The sequence below is a fragment of the Pygocentrus nattereri genome, chromosome 26 (genome assembly GCF_015220715.1).
Source record: "Pygocentrus nattereri isolate fPygNat1 chromosome 26, fPygNat1.pri, whole genome shotgun sequence".
NCBI lineage: Eukaryota > Metazoa > Chordata > Actinopteri > Characiformes > Serrasalmidae > Pygocentrus > Pygocentrus nattereri.
Window position 1 is genome coordinate 12111856 of NC_051236.1, and position 18545 is coordinate 12130400.

General features: G+C 41.3%; 1 protein-coding gene across 2 annotated transcripts; it reads right to left on the reverse strand.

Moving 5' to 3' along the window:
* Window positions 1–147: 147 nt before the first annotated feature.
* epha2a (eph receptor A2 a) lies at window positions 148–17459 on the reverse strand. Of its 2 annotated transcripts, XM_017697781.2 has the most exons (17): window positions 16012–17458; window positions 15262–15329; window positions 12763–13426; window positions 6300–6455; window positions 5725–6057; window positions 5178–5305; window positions 4889–5066; window positions 4682–4784; window positions 4401–4456; window positions 4048–4173; window positions 3651–3836; window positions 3448–3509; window positions 3144–3353; window positions 2869–3018; window positions 1407–1600; window positions 1047–1202; window positions 824–932 (listed from the first exon to the last, which is right to left on the reverse strand). In XM_017697781.2, exons 1-17 carry the CDS (start codon window positions 16193–16195, stop codon window positions 824–826), a joined length of 3063 nt encoding a protein of 1020 aa, XP_017553270.1. In that variant the 5' UTR covers window positions 16196–17458. The 2 variants fall into 2 exon arrangements, with proteins under 2 accessions (XP_037391003.1, XP_017553270.1); XM_037535106.1 differs by having other exon boundaries at window positions 148–932; window positions 3448–3836; window positions 16012–17459.
* Between the last annotated feature and the right edge of the window lie 1086 nt (window positions 17460–18545).

Genomic DNA, 18545 nt, shown 5'->3' on the forward strand with positions numbered 1-18545 from the left:
CCTTTGTTTCCTGGTTCTGCAATCTAGCAAAAACTGTGAGGCTATCTGACTTAAGTTGAAAACAGACACCTTTTAATGATACAAAATATTTTATTACAACTAAATAATACACAACATGTACAATATTTTTTCTTTGTAAACAGACAATAAATTAAAAAAAAAAACACACACAATAAATATTAAATAATTCCCCAAAAAGAGCTGAAATAAGATGTGTAAACGTTGTCTCTCACCATGATATAGAATAGGCCTTTCAATTCCATCTCAGTGAAATTGGCCATGTGGTTTCAACATTTTAAGCATTTTCTAGCTAGCTTTTAATGTTCAGAATATCAACAAAGTAAAGATACTTCAACCACTCAAAAATATAGTGAGTTAGTATTGCAACACCCTTAAGTCTAAAGGTCTATCACAAGGCTGTACTGTAGCCATCCACTCTCGAGGTGGCTCAATTGAACGTCAAGCTGAAATAACAAATAACTTGCAGCAAAAGGCCAGACCGTCACAAGTACTCCACTATGGGGTCTTCTGATTTGGCCACCATTTGAAATGACAGTACAAATTGAGGGTCTGTCATGGCACTGTATACATATACAAAACACATAAAAATTTTTTAACAAGCATGAAAAAATAACAGTACAAATATCAGTCCTTTCTTTCAGTCCTTTCTTTCACTGGTCCCAAATAAAGTCCATTTCATGATGGAGGAGCATTCTGGGTGGATTCATGCAGCTCCTTGCGAGTTCCCTCTAAAGTCTGAGGCAGCTCGGCAGTGCTCATTAGTTTGGAGTTCAGAATAGCGCAACTCTGGTGAATCTGGCCGTCACACCGCAAATACATCCATAGGACCAGCAGGCTCTTGAAGACCCAGAATGCTGTAGGCCATTCTTTTTTGGTGACCTGGCAACTGCACCCCAATCTTCTTGATATCCCTAAGTTAAAGAATAAGAGGGAAAAGTGAGCTTTGCAAACTTTGGATGCGTAGAGTAGAAGATTAGGATCTGTTAAAGCACTGTATTGATAAAGTTGTATACGTGTTCACTTACTCAGTCTTCAAGTGCAACACCTGCTCCATGGTTGCAATACCAGCATGGGCAAAGGCTTCCTTATACTGGCCCATCTTCATTGACTCCAGCCATTCATCCACAGACCTGAAGGGGGCGCCATCGTTTCCACTAGTGCTTGGCAGACGAATAGACACTCTGAGGGAAAGAACAATTATGGGGTTGGTTAATCTACACTACAGCCCAATAAAACTCACTGATAAACAGTCATAACTCATCCAGCCACTTCATCTCTTCCATATTACAAGGCATTTCTCCTGTTTAAACTTTTAATCAATTTGAAATTAATTTTTTCTATGTTAGTTTTAATTGAAATGCCTCATAATAGGCGGTGATTCTTACCGTAGGTCGACACTGGCGATGGCTGTAAGTGACTCAGGGTTGTGCAGCAGCTTGTCTAGCAGATTGACGATATCAAGGAAGCGTGGGCGTTTAGAACGATCCTGCATCCAGCACTGCAGCATTAGCTGGTAAATAGCAGATGGGCAGTCCATTGGCGCCGGCAGCCTGAAGCCTTCATTTATGGCCTTCATCACCTGAGACAGAAAGAGAAAAGAGAAGTCAACTCCCTGCACTGTAAACCCACACCCAGTGAGTAATACGACTTCAATTACCATCATTAAATACAGTCATCCATATATTAATCAATGTATGTATTACATATAAATGAACCCTTTGTGCCTTCTAGGCCTTCAAAGAAGGCTTTATGATTTCTGGGAACTATAAAATACATGTCTGTAACTTTTAGCTCATTTTAATTCGATAGAAGCACGTTTGTATTTAAAGTATTACAATGCTACTCATTTCACTGTTAAGTTTAGGATGGAAACAAAAGGCTTAAATTCTTGAAATGTCCAGCAGACACCTGGCCAATCAAGAATTGGTTTCCTCTCAGTATCTAGATAGATGTAGCCAAGTAAATTCTCCTATTTTTTAGGACTTCAGGAGCTGAAGAGAAGGCCTAGTGAGTTAGATAAACCATCAGCATTAAGTATGAAGTGGCAGGTTTCAACCAATCACATTTTGGTCCCAATAGGTAGGACCAACTTTGTGAGAAAAACTAAGACTTCTGGAAGTTCTAGATAGGTCACTAACTGTAAATAAGAGTAGGAGTCTAATCAGTGGGTTTGTAGAAATGGAAAGTAGTGGCCGCAGCTCTATAGGCCTTTCTACTTACAAGGTAAAATATATGGTAATATGTCTGTCACAAGCATCAGATAAAACACTGGATGTCTTTTAGAAGTTTCAAATGTCTATGTTTAATCTAGAACCACTGAAAATGTTAATGTGTCTCACCGTTAGCTTAGGCCTAACAAACTACTAAAATCTAGCAGGAGTTAGCATTATTGTAAAGTTTGTTTCTCCCCGTCTTTGGGAGATTTGACATTTATGACACAAATTCAATGCCTAGCTCTAATAATTACGGTAGCCACTGATATATATGCATAATGCTGCTGGCAAAAAAAACCTTGTATCTTCAAAATGGTAACTATTCAGGAGAAGGAAAAAAAACATTTAAAACTTTTAATGCATGTTAAAGTAACAAGATTTTATTCCAAGTAATTTTGGACCATTTCTAGTAGTCTGTTCATCATGAAAGGAACAATGTAAAAAATGGTTATACAAATGGATACGTGTGTGTGTGTGTGTGTGTGTGTGTGTGTGTGTGTATGTGTGTGTGACACATATGTCCTATGCTTTTTTTTTCCTTTGTACTGGATGCAGTATATTTTTATTCATTTATTTATGTTGTGGCCTACTAAAGAAGTATATTATGAACATGCTGGGTAAAAAGATGGTGTACCTCATGGTTACTCATGTCCCAGTAGGGTCTCTCTCCAGAGGCCATGACCTCCCACATGACTATGCCAAAGCTCCACACATCACTAGCTGAGGTGAACTTCCTGTATGCTATGGCTTCTGGTGCCGTCCAGCGAATAGGAATCTTTCCTCCCTAAGAAACAGTTAAAAGAGAAAAAAAAAAACATTTCATTTATTTTTTTGTTTTGATCTTATTCTAATTTAACTTCATGCATATTTTGGTTATGACCATAGAGGTCTGCGATAAAAGATGCTTACGCTAGTTGTGTAGGTGCCTTCAGGATAGTCTTCCAGAACTCGAGAGAGGCCAAAGTCTGACACCTTACACTCCAAGTTGCCATTGACCAGAATGTTGCGTGCAGCAAGGTCTCGGTGCACATAGTTCATGTCAGAGAGATACTTCATCCCTGCTGCTATGCCATTGAGCATGCCCACCAACTGATAGGATGACAACTCTCCATCATGGTCCTGTGCATTAAATCACAGCAGACATTAATTTAAGTGTTTCACACAAATGACCAAAATAATCAAAACAAACATGAACTTCAGAGAGTTGACCTACCCTCAGATACTGATCCAGAGCACCGTTCTCCATGTACTCGGTGATGATCATTGCATGTTTGACTGAAAAGAAACGAGGAATGCAATTAGAACATGACAAACAGTCATCGGCCACTGCGACATGACTTTCTGTACATGCTGAATGACTCGCCCGAGTGGGTGCTCGGAGATAGAGAGCTGTGATGATGACGAGTTTACACGTACATTTAGTGACGACTCCCTCCAGGCGTATGATGTTCTGGTGGGAGAACTGGCCCATGATGCTGGCCTCACTCAGGAAGTCCTGCCGCTGCTTCTCCGTGTAGCCAGGCTTCAGAGTCTTTATCGCCACGGCAACCTCACTGCGTCCCGGCAACTTCAGCAGACCACGGAACACCTCGCCAAATTCTCCTATGGGACAAGAGAGAAACAAGATTGATGACTTACTGTATTTTGCATTACTTTCCAATTTAAACAGTAATAAATTTGCAATCAATTCAATCCACAACTTTAATAGCCAAATCTCAGCTGTTTTTTGGAAGGACAGGTCATCCTCAAATTTGAAATGAATTAACATCATCAGATATTAAGGTATAAAATGTATATATGGAGACATCTTTACCTGCTCCAATAACTTTCTGCTTGGTGATGTAATTGGGGTGAATTTCACTGGCAAACTTGAGGACAGCTGTGCAGGGGTCTTCATACGTGTGCGGGTCCACATAGGTCTTCAGAGGCTGCAGTTTTTCTGTTGCAAAAAAAAGAGAGCACATTACAGACCAATCTATCTATATATCAATATCTATCTATATAATATATAATCTATCTATCTATCTATCTATCTATCTATCTATCTATCTATCTATCTATCTATCTATCTATCTATCTATCTATCTATCTATCTATATAATAAATATGCATTTATTATACTGTATGTAGCATATAAGGCCAGTAACGAGTTAGACAGTTTCATACCTGGACATGCAAAGTAGTTGCCTCCTGATCTCTGTCGGACATGTGAATTCAGCCTCCTGAAATCAGAAAGGGCAAGGTCAAAATTGCACTTCACGCATTACCAGTGATTATTTAATGAGAGTGGCTTCAGATCAAAGCAGGAATGTAAACAGGAGACCACTGGGTGGACAGGATGAGGCGTGCAGGGTGCAGGCCCGGGAAATCCTGTGCTGAAGTTGAGGCAGAGATATGATAAGGACAGAATGAAGAGAGGAGGAAAAAATGATGAAGGCTTCTCTAACCTTTTGTGCAGTAGCAAGATGACCACTACGATAAGCAACATGACTGCGCCTCCAGCGATAGCGCCCATGACAATCATGGAACTGCCCTGTGTTTGTGACTCAGCTGTGGGACAGGAATAAAACATGGTGTTACATGCAAATACTGTCTTATTACTTTCATTATTTATGGCAAAAATGCTTGACAGACACATAAATGCCCATCCTTACCCAAGGGTAGAGTCTCAAACTCATGCTCTGCACTTTGACTGCTGGGATGGCCATCTGGGGTTAGCGTTTGAACGCGAAACACATATTTAGTTCCGGGCAAGAGGTCAGTAATTTGGACAGAGTTTCTCTCCAGCTTCAGAACAGTGTAAGTAGTAAAGTCCTGTTCTGCCTGATCCTCCTGAGGAATAGAAAACAAAAGAAAACTTGGTGAAGAAAGAGGTTAAAAGACACAAATCAGCCTTTGAAGTCAGCAAAGAAAGAAAGAAAGAAAAGATAAAGGTGAGTATACCTTCATGCGGTACATGAGCTCATAGTGAGGCGGATGGAGAGAGGACGTGCGGTGATCCACAGCCCAAGACAGAGACAGACTAGTAGAGGTTCGGTCCACCACCCTGAGGAATGTTACTTTAGGAGGGTCTGTAATGAGAAATATATGAGTAGCACCGAGCTTCATAGCATTTTAGAGGCTAATGTCCTAACTGCTTCATTTGCCAATGTTCTTCAATGTGCTTCATTTTTTTCATAAATAAAGACATGAATGGTTCACAGAAAAATGTACACAAATTCCTCCTTACCCCATATGTAGTGGAACAACCAAGACATATTTGGTCCCTAAAGTTGTTTATTTTAGTTAGATATGCACTGGAAATTCAAGTCTAATGTAGCTAAAGTAGTTTTGTCTTGGTGGGCCACGGTGCAATGTTTACAGTAGGCCGAGGGTTCCAGTGAACTATTCATTTAATATGTCATTATATTCCAAACTATGCATCTATATCTCCAGTTTTTCCATTTGTAATGCCATGGTCCACTTCAAAAGTGCCCGTTAAATGTCTTACCTGTGAAGTGCAGCAAGGTCGTGATGCTAGCGGAGGCTTTCTGACGACTGAACTGGGACACTCCATTCAAGACTTCCACTGTGAATGTGTAGTTAACGTGCGGCTCCAGCTCGCTAACTGTGACCTCTGGGTTGCGTAGAGCTGTGTGTGCAGACTGGAACTGCACCCTAGATCCACATGGTACACACATAGCGCCATCACAACGTTCACACTTCACGTCGTAGGTGACATCACTCCTGCCGCCAGTGTTGCCTGGAGGTTTCCAGGTCAGTTTTAAGCTCCCCACAGTAAGGAGAGGAGTGAATGTCAGGTCTTCAGGTGGGCCAGGTGGACCTGAGGGAGAGAAGCATTATGGGATCTCAGTTTACAGTGAGACAATAAAAAATAACAATCTGCAAAAGCTCTCATGCTTCTCCAAACAAACCATCTGAAATATACTCAAAGTGAGCATTACATCAAATCATCGTGGTACAAAAGGAGAAGGAAAAAGTTCTTCACATCTAGCAATGTAACATTAAAATTTTACCTAAATAATTAAACGTGTTAAGCAAAGCTCTCCAGCCAGCATGACTTACCAGAACAAGGGGCAGAGCTGGGGTCATTGGGTGCTCGGTAGAAGCCTTCCAGACAAGGACACACAAGTGCCCCATGCCCGGAATGCTGGGTGTTTTCTGGGCAGATTTGACATGGCTCACTGGAAACGGACGACTTGTAGTAGCCTGCTTGACATACTAAAAAAGACAGGAAAGAGTAAGTGGAGCATGTATCATTTGTAGAAACTTGTAATAATAATAGTAATAGTAATAATAATAATAATAATAATAATAATAATAATAATAATAATAATAATAATAATAGTCTGTACTATGAATTAATTTACTCTATGGCCTATATTTTTACTATATTTGTTCTTAAACACTTGGAGCACATTTTGAGATCAAGTAAAGATATGAAGACATAAGTGGTGAATTTGGTGAAATATCAATAAGCAAAACAAGCATGTGGAAGTAATGTCCACGTTACTAAAATATATATATATTAAAAACACAATTGTGTCTTTCAATACTTGCTTTGGACAGTAACTGCGCATGTAATATATTTTGTTTATGTGTTATTTACATTTTTCAATGAATTACATTCAGTGCGTACAGTGTTCCACCAGAACATTGGGCCTCATTCACCAGCTGTTCTTAAGAAGAAATTTCTTAGTAAAACCCACTTACACAGTTTTCACGAAGATTGACATCCACCAATTGTTTTCTTACTTAGGATTTGTTCTTAGGCAAGAGAACAAAGGTCCGAACAATTCTCTGCATTCTAAGCATGTACACATGTACACTGAAAAACACCCTCAAAAGTTCTTTGCCTTGAGTTTCTGTCAAACTCTTCACTTCAAAGCCTATGGCTACTTAAATGATAGAACCGCAGGAGGCCACTGTTATCCCCTCTGCCCATCACAGAAGAACAATAGGTGCAAATGGATTCACACTGGTTGAATTACAGACAGGATGAATCCATCAATGATGACACAAATCCTCACAAAAGATACTTATCACACCAGGACAGTGGACCTCCATTGATTCCAGCTTCCAACAGAAGCGAAGCAGTTAAGAGCGTGAGAAGCAACCAACATGTTTAAGCTGCGAATAAAAGCAGGCCGACAGAAAAGCTTTGAGCCCTGCAGGTGAGCTACACAGGGTCGCGAGGACGTCCGTTGGACAAAACAGGATGCGGGAATTGCGAGTGTGTATAGGCTTTATCCTCTCCTCCTTTCCTTCCTGCGGGAAGGGATGACAACATGCTAGCAGAGAGGAATTCCGGAAAAGAGGGACTCTGCGACACTAACAGTCATTAACAAGGAGGATGTTGGGTGGGGGTGTCATGATTGTGAAGCATAGGAACAGTACAGACAAGAAGCTGGTGTTGCTATATGTACTTTTAATGAGCATGAGAAACTCATAGGTTTGCAAAATGAGTTTGACTATGGATTCTACGCAGGGGTGCTTCTAATGAAAGGGTCCGTGACCCCTCTGGAGGTCAGCCTTTCAGCCATCCTCTCAAACAAAAGGATGGAGTTTCAGTTTGACGAGCAGTAGGTGGTGCGGGTGTGTGAGTGTGAATGGGTCTTGCGCTGAAGGATTGCTGACAGAAGTTCTCTCGAGGGGATTTTCCGCAGGGGTTTGTGTATTTGCTGTGTGTTTGTGTGCGTGTGAAAGACGGCATGTACGGTGGGGGTGGAAGAGATGTTCGCATATGAAAAGTAGCCTCCCTTTACATTTTGTTTGAAGTTGGGAGTAGGAGAGTAAACTCCCACTTCATTCTTCCGCCCTGACGTCAGTGTGTGCTCTGAGAGAGGTGCTTGGGCCCCTCCAAACTGAACTCAGTGTTAGGCATGTCACAATCAAGAATTTTAGCTGATGATTCATTGCCACACAAATAACAGACATTAACATTTTAATTGTCCGTGGTTGTTCATTGCATGTAACTACTACAGTAGAAACCTAAAGAGGCTGATGTGGCTGATTAGCTATGATGCTTCCTAGCTGATTAACTTAGTAGCTCCTAACTGACAACAGACACAACTACATGCTTTAAATAAACAAACATTACTCAACGCTGCCCTCTAAAGGCGCTATAGCACCAGTCAGAAGTTCTCAATAAATGTTTTTTGCCATTTTGTTAAATGAATGTACTTTTTTCAAACCAGCTGAAAAGATAATGCACCCATTTCACATTGTTTTTTTTTTGCGACATACACATTGTGAAAGCTGACTGTGGAAAAAATTGCAATTGGCTTAAATATAACAATCAAGTGGTGTAATAACTGTCACAAGCCTACTCAATGTACATCAACTACTCTTAAACCCTTAAATGGTCAGGACCTGCTGACTTGTCCAAACTTTTATTGCAAAGTTCTATAATCTAAGATAACTCAGCTACTACTACCTCTAGTCCATGTAGTTACTGAATAATAAGCCTTAGAATGTAATAAGCCTGGGATTTTAAGGGGATAACACAGATTCTCAGACACTGTTCCCAAGCAGACATTTCTGTGTTCACATCCAATCAGCTCAACAAGCCCACACACAACCTTACAATTATGTAGACAGCTCACTCATAAAGCTCATTTTTCTTACGTCAGAGTTGGCAACAGAAGCCGATAGATATACACTAGGATCACAGCAGTGGCCCATTTGGCTTGTGCCTGATGTGGGCGGACACAGCTACAGTGAACATCAGAGTGTAGGAAGAGTGAAGACAAATGACTAAGTTTTTTTTACACCCATAAAACAAAGTTTTTGTTGCCTCCTGAAAGTTTTGGAACATAGCACAGATGACTGGAGATTTAGATAAGCCTGTGCAATTCTACAGACTTTGCCCTCTGAAGTCATATTGTCATAATACACAAAGGGACTAGTCAGAGATATGGGGGTGGAAGAGTCAGTGGTTAAAACAACAATGCTTCCAATTTAAAAGGCCTGAAAAAATGTGTCTGAGCCAAATAACTGGTCTTGAAAAACTCAGGAATGTGCTTTTCCCCCATACAAGCAAATGTAAGGCTCTACTGAGAAAGACAAATCCATCCCAATCCAAGTGTAACATCATTTACCCGGTTAGATCACTTTAAAGTTGGAGACACACCTATTAGCTATTACACTAATCTCCAAAATCTTTAGATTTCATTCTTTAATGACCCACATCAGGGTTATAAACAAGATCACAATGGATTATAATAGGATTAAGTAAAAATTAAAAGATTTAAAGTCTTTAAAATCAGACATAAAATACATGGACATTTATCTAGCCACCAACAGAAATAAAGCCTGGTCCAGCCACATCAGGTCTTTTCCCTACTCAATATTCCTCTAAATCCCTGTTCAAATCAGCCTCCACCCCCACTCGTGCTTCTTAGCCAATCACAATGGTGCTTGTCCAAGAGTGGCAGGTGGCGATAAGCCTAGAAGAACAGAAGTCATGCAAAGAAAGAGGCACTCGTAAAACTCCAATGAGAACAATGTCACTAGCAACTTTATTGTCTCCCTGTTTGGGGGTTAAGCACCTTCTCCAACAATGAATGCTATGAGGCCTTCTGCTCCAGGGCAGTTCACCCAACTCCCAATTAACTTTAATGGTTACATGACTTTCAAGAAGCCAAATGCTACAAACCATAAAGTAATAAGTAAGTGACATAAAAATGAATGTGGCAGTTGTTGGTATATAAAAAGTGATGGGGTGGTACAGAAGAAAAACTAACACAAAAGCCAATTGTGGAGTCTGAGCTTGCACTCATTCCTGACTTCTGCCATCATTCAAAGATAACAAGACACCCCTCTCATAACCACATCCCTCCCGCAGGCCTCGTCACTCAGTCCTCCACCGAAGGTAGCGAAAAACATTCCAAGCGTCTCCTGGAAACGATGGAATTTTGCAGGCATTGGGAAGCTACATTTTTTCCATGCTGCTACATACCACTGAAAAACTTATCCAAACCCTGATGAACCCAATGTTTGTTACAGGTGAAGTCTGCTGGATCTTGTTAAAGCACCAGAAGCCAAGGTCTCCAGAACATTCCTTCCTGAGATTTCCCTTGCCTATAATTTCCATTCTCACAGCTGTTCCTTGTATGAGCAGGAGCATTGTCACTATCTCAACAAAATCTCCAATTTGAAAATGAACAGCTTTCTTTTAAAATATGTCAATTTTGTAGGACAAATGCACCAACAGAAATGGTAGAAAATTATTTGGAAACTCACATTAAAATTGTGAATGTTCTACGTTTTTCTCCTGCAAAGTTACCATTTTGGAAATACAATGTATTGACAGCAACAATACACAAGTGGGCGACGAGTTTTTGAGGGACTTTTATTTTGTGCTGTGCTAGGTGAGAGGAATGCTAAGCAGCAGCAGATTTTCTACCTTCCATACAAAAGGGAAAAATAAGCATGAAAGTTAATTTCCCACTTTTCCTGAGGAGGCGATGGTCTATAGGAGACATCCACCCCCCTCCCTTCCCTTATCTTTGATATGGTTTAGGGTTGCAGCTGCCCAGCATGAGAAAACCTACATTTCAACACCACTGCGTTAAACCCATATTTCCCACCACTACAAAAGGCGTCCAGAGAGCTGCAGCCCTCAATTACACGATAACTGACTCAGTGTAGCAAGGGTGTGCCAGGAGCCTTCCCTGTAATCTGTGGTGAGGTGTAGTCATAGAAACGCACACACAGAAACAAGGTAGTATTCAGGTAATGCTAGGCTTGCCCACTGAGTCACTTCAGCTGCCGGATGACATGAGAATCCATGAATGAGATAAGCCTGGGGAAAAAATCCCCACAAATTCCTAAATCATTCTATCATGTAATCCTAAAGCTAGCTAGGTAATGTACTATCAAGATTTAAAAGAAGGGAATGTGCTTTCTGCATTTTTCTTAATTCTCGTTTTCAACAAGGAACAATTCTCACGATATCAATTCATTCATCAGTGTTTGATATCTATAAAACCAGTTCTACCATCTCTGTGCCGCCCTGCACACAACACACAAGCACCTAGACATACTTCTCTACTGGTAACCCGGTATCTTCATGCTTCCTTCCCAAAGTACTAAACACACACACAGATCGGAAATAAAATCTAAGCAGGTGAGAGGGTGTGGACGAGGCTCACATTCCTTCACACTGAAGTCATGCTCTCTGTCTTCCATGTGCTCATAAGCGACTCCTCGGAAGGCACATTACACACTTAGGCATCTTAGCACACACACTCGCTCAAAAACCCACTCCAGTGGGCCACCCACAAAGCCCTGCAGTTGTTCAACCACTGACTGCTGTGACTTAACAAAGGTTTTTGGTTTTTAATTTGTTAAAGAGATCAGCTTTCATTCAAGATAGTAGTGGTATTTATATGTAAGTTTTCATTTTAAACCCCAAAGTGCTGTACACAGCAAAATAAGTAGAACACTGTAAACATAAAATTCTACTTTCTAAATTAAATTGTAAATGAAATTACAAACCACAGGCAAAAATGAGTCATAGTACTACTAGCCTAAACAAATCTGGATTTTAAAACATCAAATTTGCACTCCTGATATTCTTTGGGCTGCTATTCCACAATGTAGGTGCTAGATAATAAAATGATCCTCCACCATCTGAGCTGATAGTGATCCTGAGGCTTTGCAGTGTTGTCATGTACTTCACACAATACCTAACAATACGAGATTAGTGAACAACAGATTTGGTCAGGCATGAGCAATTTACACTGATTATTGTTTCTTAAACACTGTGAAGTGTAAATAAATAAACTCTAGAACAATATTAGTTTTAAAAAAGAATGACATCATGGTACATTAGCCTCTATTTTATGTTTATGTGCTTTGTGGAACAAAGGCTCCTTAGCAGAAAACTGGTACTTAGTATCAGCCGATACTCTAAGATACTGGAATTGGTATCAAGAGAGAAAACATTGGACTGCACACCAACACATAGTGTGGAAAATACCTCATGGTATTCGGGGCTCCCAAGTTGGCTGGCAGCTAACTCACTGGCCAAAGCGGCGCTCATGCTAGCTTTAATGACAACAAAATGTTTGGTTTAATAATTCTTCGTTTGGAAATGCTCCCATTTAGTTTGGTAATGCTGTCTACCACACATCAGCTGAGATCTTACAGTCACAATTCATTCTTTTTACTAATCTCTTGGGCAATTTTTTGATTTGCAAATATGCTACAAAGTTTTTCATAGGCATCCTGGACATGGCTACAATAGTGCAACCCTGAGGCAGACCAGTGCTGCATCACTAGTTGGTTAAGAATATGAAAGACAGAAGTTTGCCATTTCCTGAGTAAACAAAGACCTTTCCCTGAATTTGCATTTGAGCTGGTTTGCTTTCTGGTTTTCCCCTAACGGACAGCATAACGTAAGTTTATTATCAGGGAAACCTTTGATTTTGAGACATTCAGATGGTCCAAGAGATGTGTTGGGAGTCCCCCAGGACCCCCTACATTACACAACATATAGGTACACATACTCAAACCTTCTTACCTCTACAGCTCTGTTCCACAGCCTGGTAACCAGCTCTGCAGTGACACTGCCCCACAGGCACCACCCACTCTCCTTCAGCAGTGCAGTACATGCGTGGAGCCGCCTGTCCAGCTACCACTGCATCCTTCACGCAGGTTCCTTCCACCTCAGTCAGTGCTCCAGCAGTCACCCTCTCAGGGAAGGTGGCCAGGTTTTGCTGGATGGCCGGACAGGTAGTGTAAAACACCCTGACCCCCAGGAGAGCCACGCATGCGCCCATATCTTGGAAGGCCAGGTAGAAACCCCGTTTGGAAAGTGGCCCGATGACCTTGGTCTCCACGTTCTCCCGCACAGAAGCCCGGCCGCTGCCCCGGTTTGCGGTAACCTCATCAGGAGCCACTGTGGCGATCTTGCGGAACTGACCTTTGCGGAAGCTGGTGCCCACATCCATGTCTGTTTCAGACAGGTAGAGGCCAAAGGTCTCCCGACAGGTGGGGGTGGCGCCACCGAAGGTGTTGCAGTCGCGAACGACAAATCGTAGCTCTACAGAGACGCGCGCAGCTTCGAGTGGACGCTGGATAAAGGTGGTCCGAAGCCAATTGTCCTGTTCAGAATCACTGGCCACATTGCACACACTGTAGGTGTAGAGGAGGGAGCCATTCACCACTGTCTGGACTATCTCCCACTGAGAAAGAGAGATAAAAAGAAAGACAGTGAGAACAGAGAGTGAGTGAGTGAGCAGGAGAGAATAGTGTACATATACTCAGACAGAACATTACTGTTTAAACGTGCTCTATACTTTAATACACATACAAATATGTTAGTTACAAAAAGCATCAATCACTCTCAAGGCTATACAGTTCATATATGGAAACTAAAGTGCAAAAACAGCCTGTGTCTGAATAAAATTAACAAACAAATATCTACCTATTAAACCTACAACAGTTTAGTCCTGGCCATTTATCTTAAGGTTATAAGGAGTGTTTCAGCCAGACACAATATAGGACAACCAATCAGAACAGAACTCATTTACATATATTTTAAAGGCACAGTAAAAGTAGTCATTTTTATTCTAAGAGATAGCAAGAAGTTGAAAAATGTTAATGTAACAATACCTGATGACTCATTTTGCTACATAAACCCACACAAATGTTAAATGTGGGAAAAATAAAATGTAAGAACTGTTGAATACAGGCCCTTTAACAAATGTTAGATGTGTCCAGAATCTAAAACAGGTGCTGATGATTCAGTAATAATCGAGAAAGCATAACATTAAGAATGAAACTAAACTTTCTAACTGTAGTTTGAAGTTTCAGTCTAACATGGGTGTGTGTGCACAGACATGCATTCACAAATTTATTGCGATATTTCAGGAAAGTGACTCATATTTCACCTGTGTTGCATATCAGACATCTATGGTGTGAGTGTGGGAATTACATGTCTTGGCATGCCTATCACCAAAGGTCTTCTTAGGTGTATCAAAGTGAGCAAAGACAGACAATCCTCAATGAAATAACAGCCCCCCTTTCTCACTCTCATCTCCCTCTTGACATACAAAACTCCCTCTTTCCTCTGTTCTCTCAAAAGCACTTCAACAGTGGGTCAGGCCAGGCATGCAGACCTCAAAGGCCTTGTGTGGACACAGTGGCTCAAGAGCTCAGAGAAACAAGGGGTGGCCTCAAACATCAGAAAGAGAAAATGACAGGACTGGTCTCCAAAAGAGTAATTAAACCCCCCCAACACACACACACCTCCTTCCAACCAGAGAGTGTGAATACCTCAAACTTGCCCTTAAACCTGCCAAGCTGTCTCTATGGGGGGGCCAAACTTGGAGTGTAAATCTTTCGTGAGACCTTGGAGCGACTGCAGGAATCCATGGAAGATTCTCGTAATCCCAAGGCCTCACCAGAGGCAAAATGGCTCACTCACTGCCCCAACCACGTCTCCATTTCCTCTGGTCCCTCAGAAAGGAAACCACATGACTAAAGATAGAGGACGGCGCACTCGCTTGTACACAGGGTTTGGTGTCTTTCTTTCTCCTACTGTATATAACACTGTTCACAGAATCCATTAAACCGTACCACTATTCATAGGATAAGGTGAGCCATGTGAACCACAAAAAATCATGGGCTATCTATCTATCTATCTATCTATATATATATATATATATATATAGATAGATAGAGAGAGAGAGAGCGAGTGCTGACAAGGAATAATAAAAAATTACAAGGCAAATGATACTCCCAAGTCTTACAAGTCCAGAAAACTGGCCATGAAGTTATTAAATTAGTTTTTTATCAAAAAAATTACAAAAACAAAGGAACTCCAGTACAAAACCAATCTCTACGTGAACAGCTGGGAAGCTTATGACTAGATATGAGGAAATGTGACTCACAGGAAGGTGAAGTTTTAAAAGCTGTGGCTATACCCTTGACTCATGAATGTAATGCCTTTGAGATGTGAAAATGTACAGTATAATTAGGCTGGGAAACAGGACAAAGGCTCAAATAACTCTCATACCCCTTCTTCACTCGGTGAGGTTAACCAACCCAGCTCTCCTCCAGATGCCTTCATATCGAGCAGCATGTCTGAAAGAACATATGTTAACAGATTCACAAACATGGGCCATCATATGATTGAACAAGCTTAAAAGGAAATTCCTCTGATTGTCCTTTTTTTTCCCATTCACAGCAGTGTGATGTGATATAGTTCGCTGTAGAAAAAGTACAGTGGTGGTGACAGGAACCAGGAGTCACAGGGCCTGTGATGCAAATACAGCCACTTTATTTGCAACCCAAAATGACAAGTGTGTTCTGATTTTTTTTAATATAATTTTAATAATGGCTGACTGGTAGCAAATCTGAAAAACCTGTTTTCATTTGATACTATTTTGCCTCACAAGTGCCTCCCCAGCATATATGTATGTAAAAATAGTTTTAGGCCAAAACCTCATTTAAGAACTACCGGAAAACAATATCTTACCCATCAGCATTTCCATAACCTATCATATAGGGACTTGGTGATATAGCTTTTAGGGGCTGCGGATGTCTGGTTCCTATCAGCACCACTGTGAAAACTTCACCACAGTAAATTTCTCAGGAATAGAACATTTCCCATCAAACCACTCCGAACGACTAAAGCTTAAAGTATCCAGACATTTTGATAAATGAGTGGAATTTCGCTTTTAAAAAGTAAGACTACAACTGAAATTTCAAACATGTGACATAAATACGTGAATGACAGCAATTAAAAAAAAGAGAGACTACTTACGCTCCTTGGAGTGGGTTACAATAAATATGCTGTTAATAAATAAATACAGGAAGAGTGAGCAGGTCTGTACACGGCGATAATCCATTTTTTCTCCTTTACTTGAACTTCTCCGAGCGCATTTACGACGTGCCGGTGGCTCCGGAGCGCGTGTCCAACTTTTCCACACTGAGAGCGAGAGGCTCATTCATGAGAAAGGAGCGCCCGTAGCTCCGCCCCCCCCGGAGACGCCTCGCTGGGAGGGGCGGGACCACGGCGGGGCACGGCGTGATGGCGGAGCTTCAGTCACAGGAGAAGCGTGGAGTCGGATGTTTGCCTTCACTCATTTTTATGACAGGAGTAAAGCCCTCTGTGTAAACGAATCGGGTAACTTAATACCACACAGACTGAGAGGGAAATGCAACATGATGAATGTTTCTTCCACTGCAAACTTAGGCCGGATATTAATGAACTGTATGCTCGGTTTTGTTTTCTAAGTTAGCCGTTCCCATTTAGCTAAACGTGTATGCTTGAAAAGGTTGTTTGAAGCTCAGGTTGGAGGTTCCGAGGCTATACACAGAAGCGCCAGGTTCAAGAAGAGGGAGAGGTATAGGTCTAAGGTTGCCTTAAACATGCTAAAAATGTTTCGCCAACCTATCCTCCCTACGGCGTTCCCACGACAAAAGGCGAAGGGTCAAGTGGGAGTGCCTCTATGAATGAATGACTACTAATGACTTCAAGGGGTATGAATATGTAGACGCTGAAATTCGTCAGACAAAAGCATTGCCCAGCAACACTGAGGAATTCTTGAGTCAGGCCTCTTTTGTGCGGCAGTCTGTCAGAGTCCCTTGACCTGAGAGTCAAACACAAGCTGACTTCTTCTCAAGGACTTAGGGGCTGCCTGCATTGTGTTGAGTGCCTATGAATATTCATTAGACTGAAACTACAGAAAAGATCTCTCCCTTAATTTTGGGGAAACCCAAGCAGACCTTAATGTGGTTTCAGCTTGAACGGAGCCGAACTCAGCAATGAAAACTTTTAGATGAGTGCTGAGAACCACAACATTTGGAACGTATGAAATGCAGGAAATCACATCATATTAACCCAGTTGTGAGGAGACAGGTTCGGATCTAGGAGCTGTTACTACCACTCTTCATGTAAAATGGATGATTAATGACTTTGGTCTGCTTGGTTTGTAGGGACAAGACACTTGTGTTATGAAGGGCATTTGTCTTCAACAAATGAGGTGCCATGGCCATTGAGGTGCATTCACAATGCGAAGGTCCCCTTTTCACTTAAGTGCCATGTGTATAGCAGGAGTCTGGAGTTTTCCACCTCACTCCCACCATTCTTCACAGGGCGGTGGGCTTCTTTTATTCTCGCCCTCCCTCTGCAGCACCCTGTGCCACACATCAACCCTTACAAAGCCATTCGCGCAAGGGGGCTGGGCCTGAGCTTAAGGGGTCACGAAACTGCAGTAGCACCGACACAGCGAGGTCATTTCACTCTCCCACCCCCTCCCTCCCACTCGTCTCCCCTTCCAGCAACTCTCAGCGCAACAGAAACCCCAGTGGCAGCTCTCCATTGTGTGCAGTGCTCAGTGCGTCTGCTCCTCAAAGGCTTTGTTAACGGTCACAGCGTACTGCTGAACTCTCAAGCAGTGTGATGGTGCAAGATATATATGTGTTAGAAACATATGGAGAGCGGTTAACACATTTTCACTCCACAGTTAACAAGACTAGCCAAAGGAGCTGTGGAGTTAGGGGGGAGTTATATTTTCACATTAGGGCTAATACGTATAAAGTGCTCTCATAAAAGCTGTACTCCAGCATATCCCCCACTGTGTTATAGATAAGTTTTGTACATATTCTCCCCTATGTGTTATTCATAATTTTATACATATTACCCCTATGCACTATACATAGTTTTATGCATACTCTCATGTCTTATACTTAGTTTTGTATATATTCCCCTCTTATGTATTATATGACAAAAACCCCCCCAAAAAACTAAGTATGCACGGTTTTACATAAACCACGTGTATTATAGTTTTTTACATATTCTCCACTTTGTATTATACACAGTTTTGTGCATGTTCTCCCCTATGTTTTACATGCCTCCTATATAGTATACATAGATTTGGACAATCCGCTCATGTAGCTTTATATATTTTCCTGCTGTGTATTATACATAGCTTTATACATATTTCCACTATGCATTATACAGAGCTTTATATATATTCCCCCATTGTATTATACATAGTTTTATACATAGACACCATATGTATTATATTGTATGCAAAACATAATTGAACAAACTGGCTGTAGAGTTTCTTTCTTTGGCCAGTTGTGTGTCATTGCATTTGTTCACCCCTTAAACCATAAAGCCCGTATGTTGGCCCATACAGTTCTTCACTCTTATAACTACATAACATGCATATTAGTTCCTGAAGTTACTGAATAATTTACAGTATTTTCCAAATAATGAAGCTTTAAGAGAATACCTGGTATATATGCTGAGGGCCGGTTTTTTTAACATGGATTAAATGAGTCAAACTA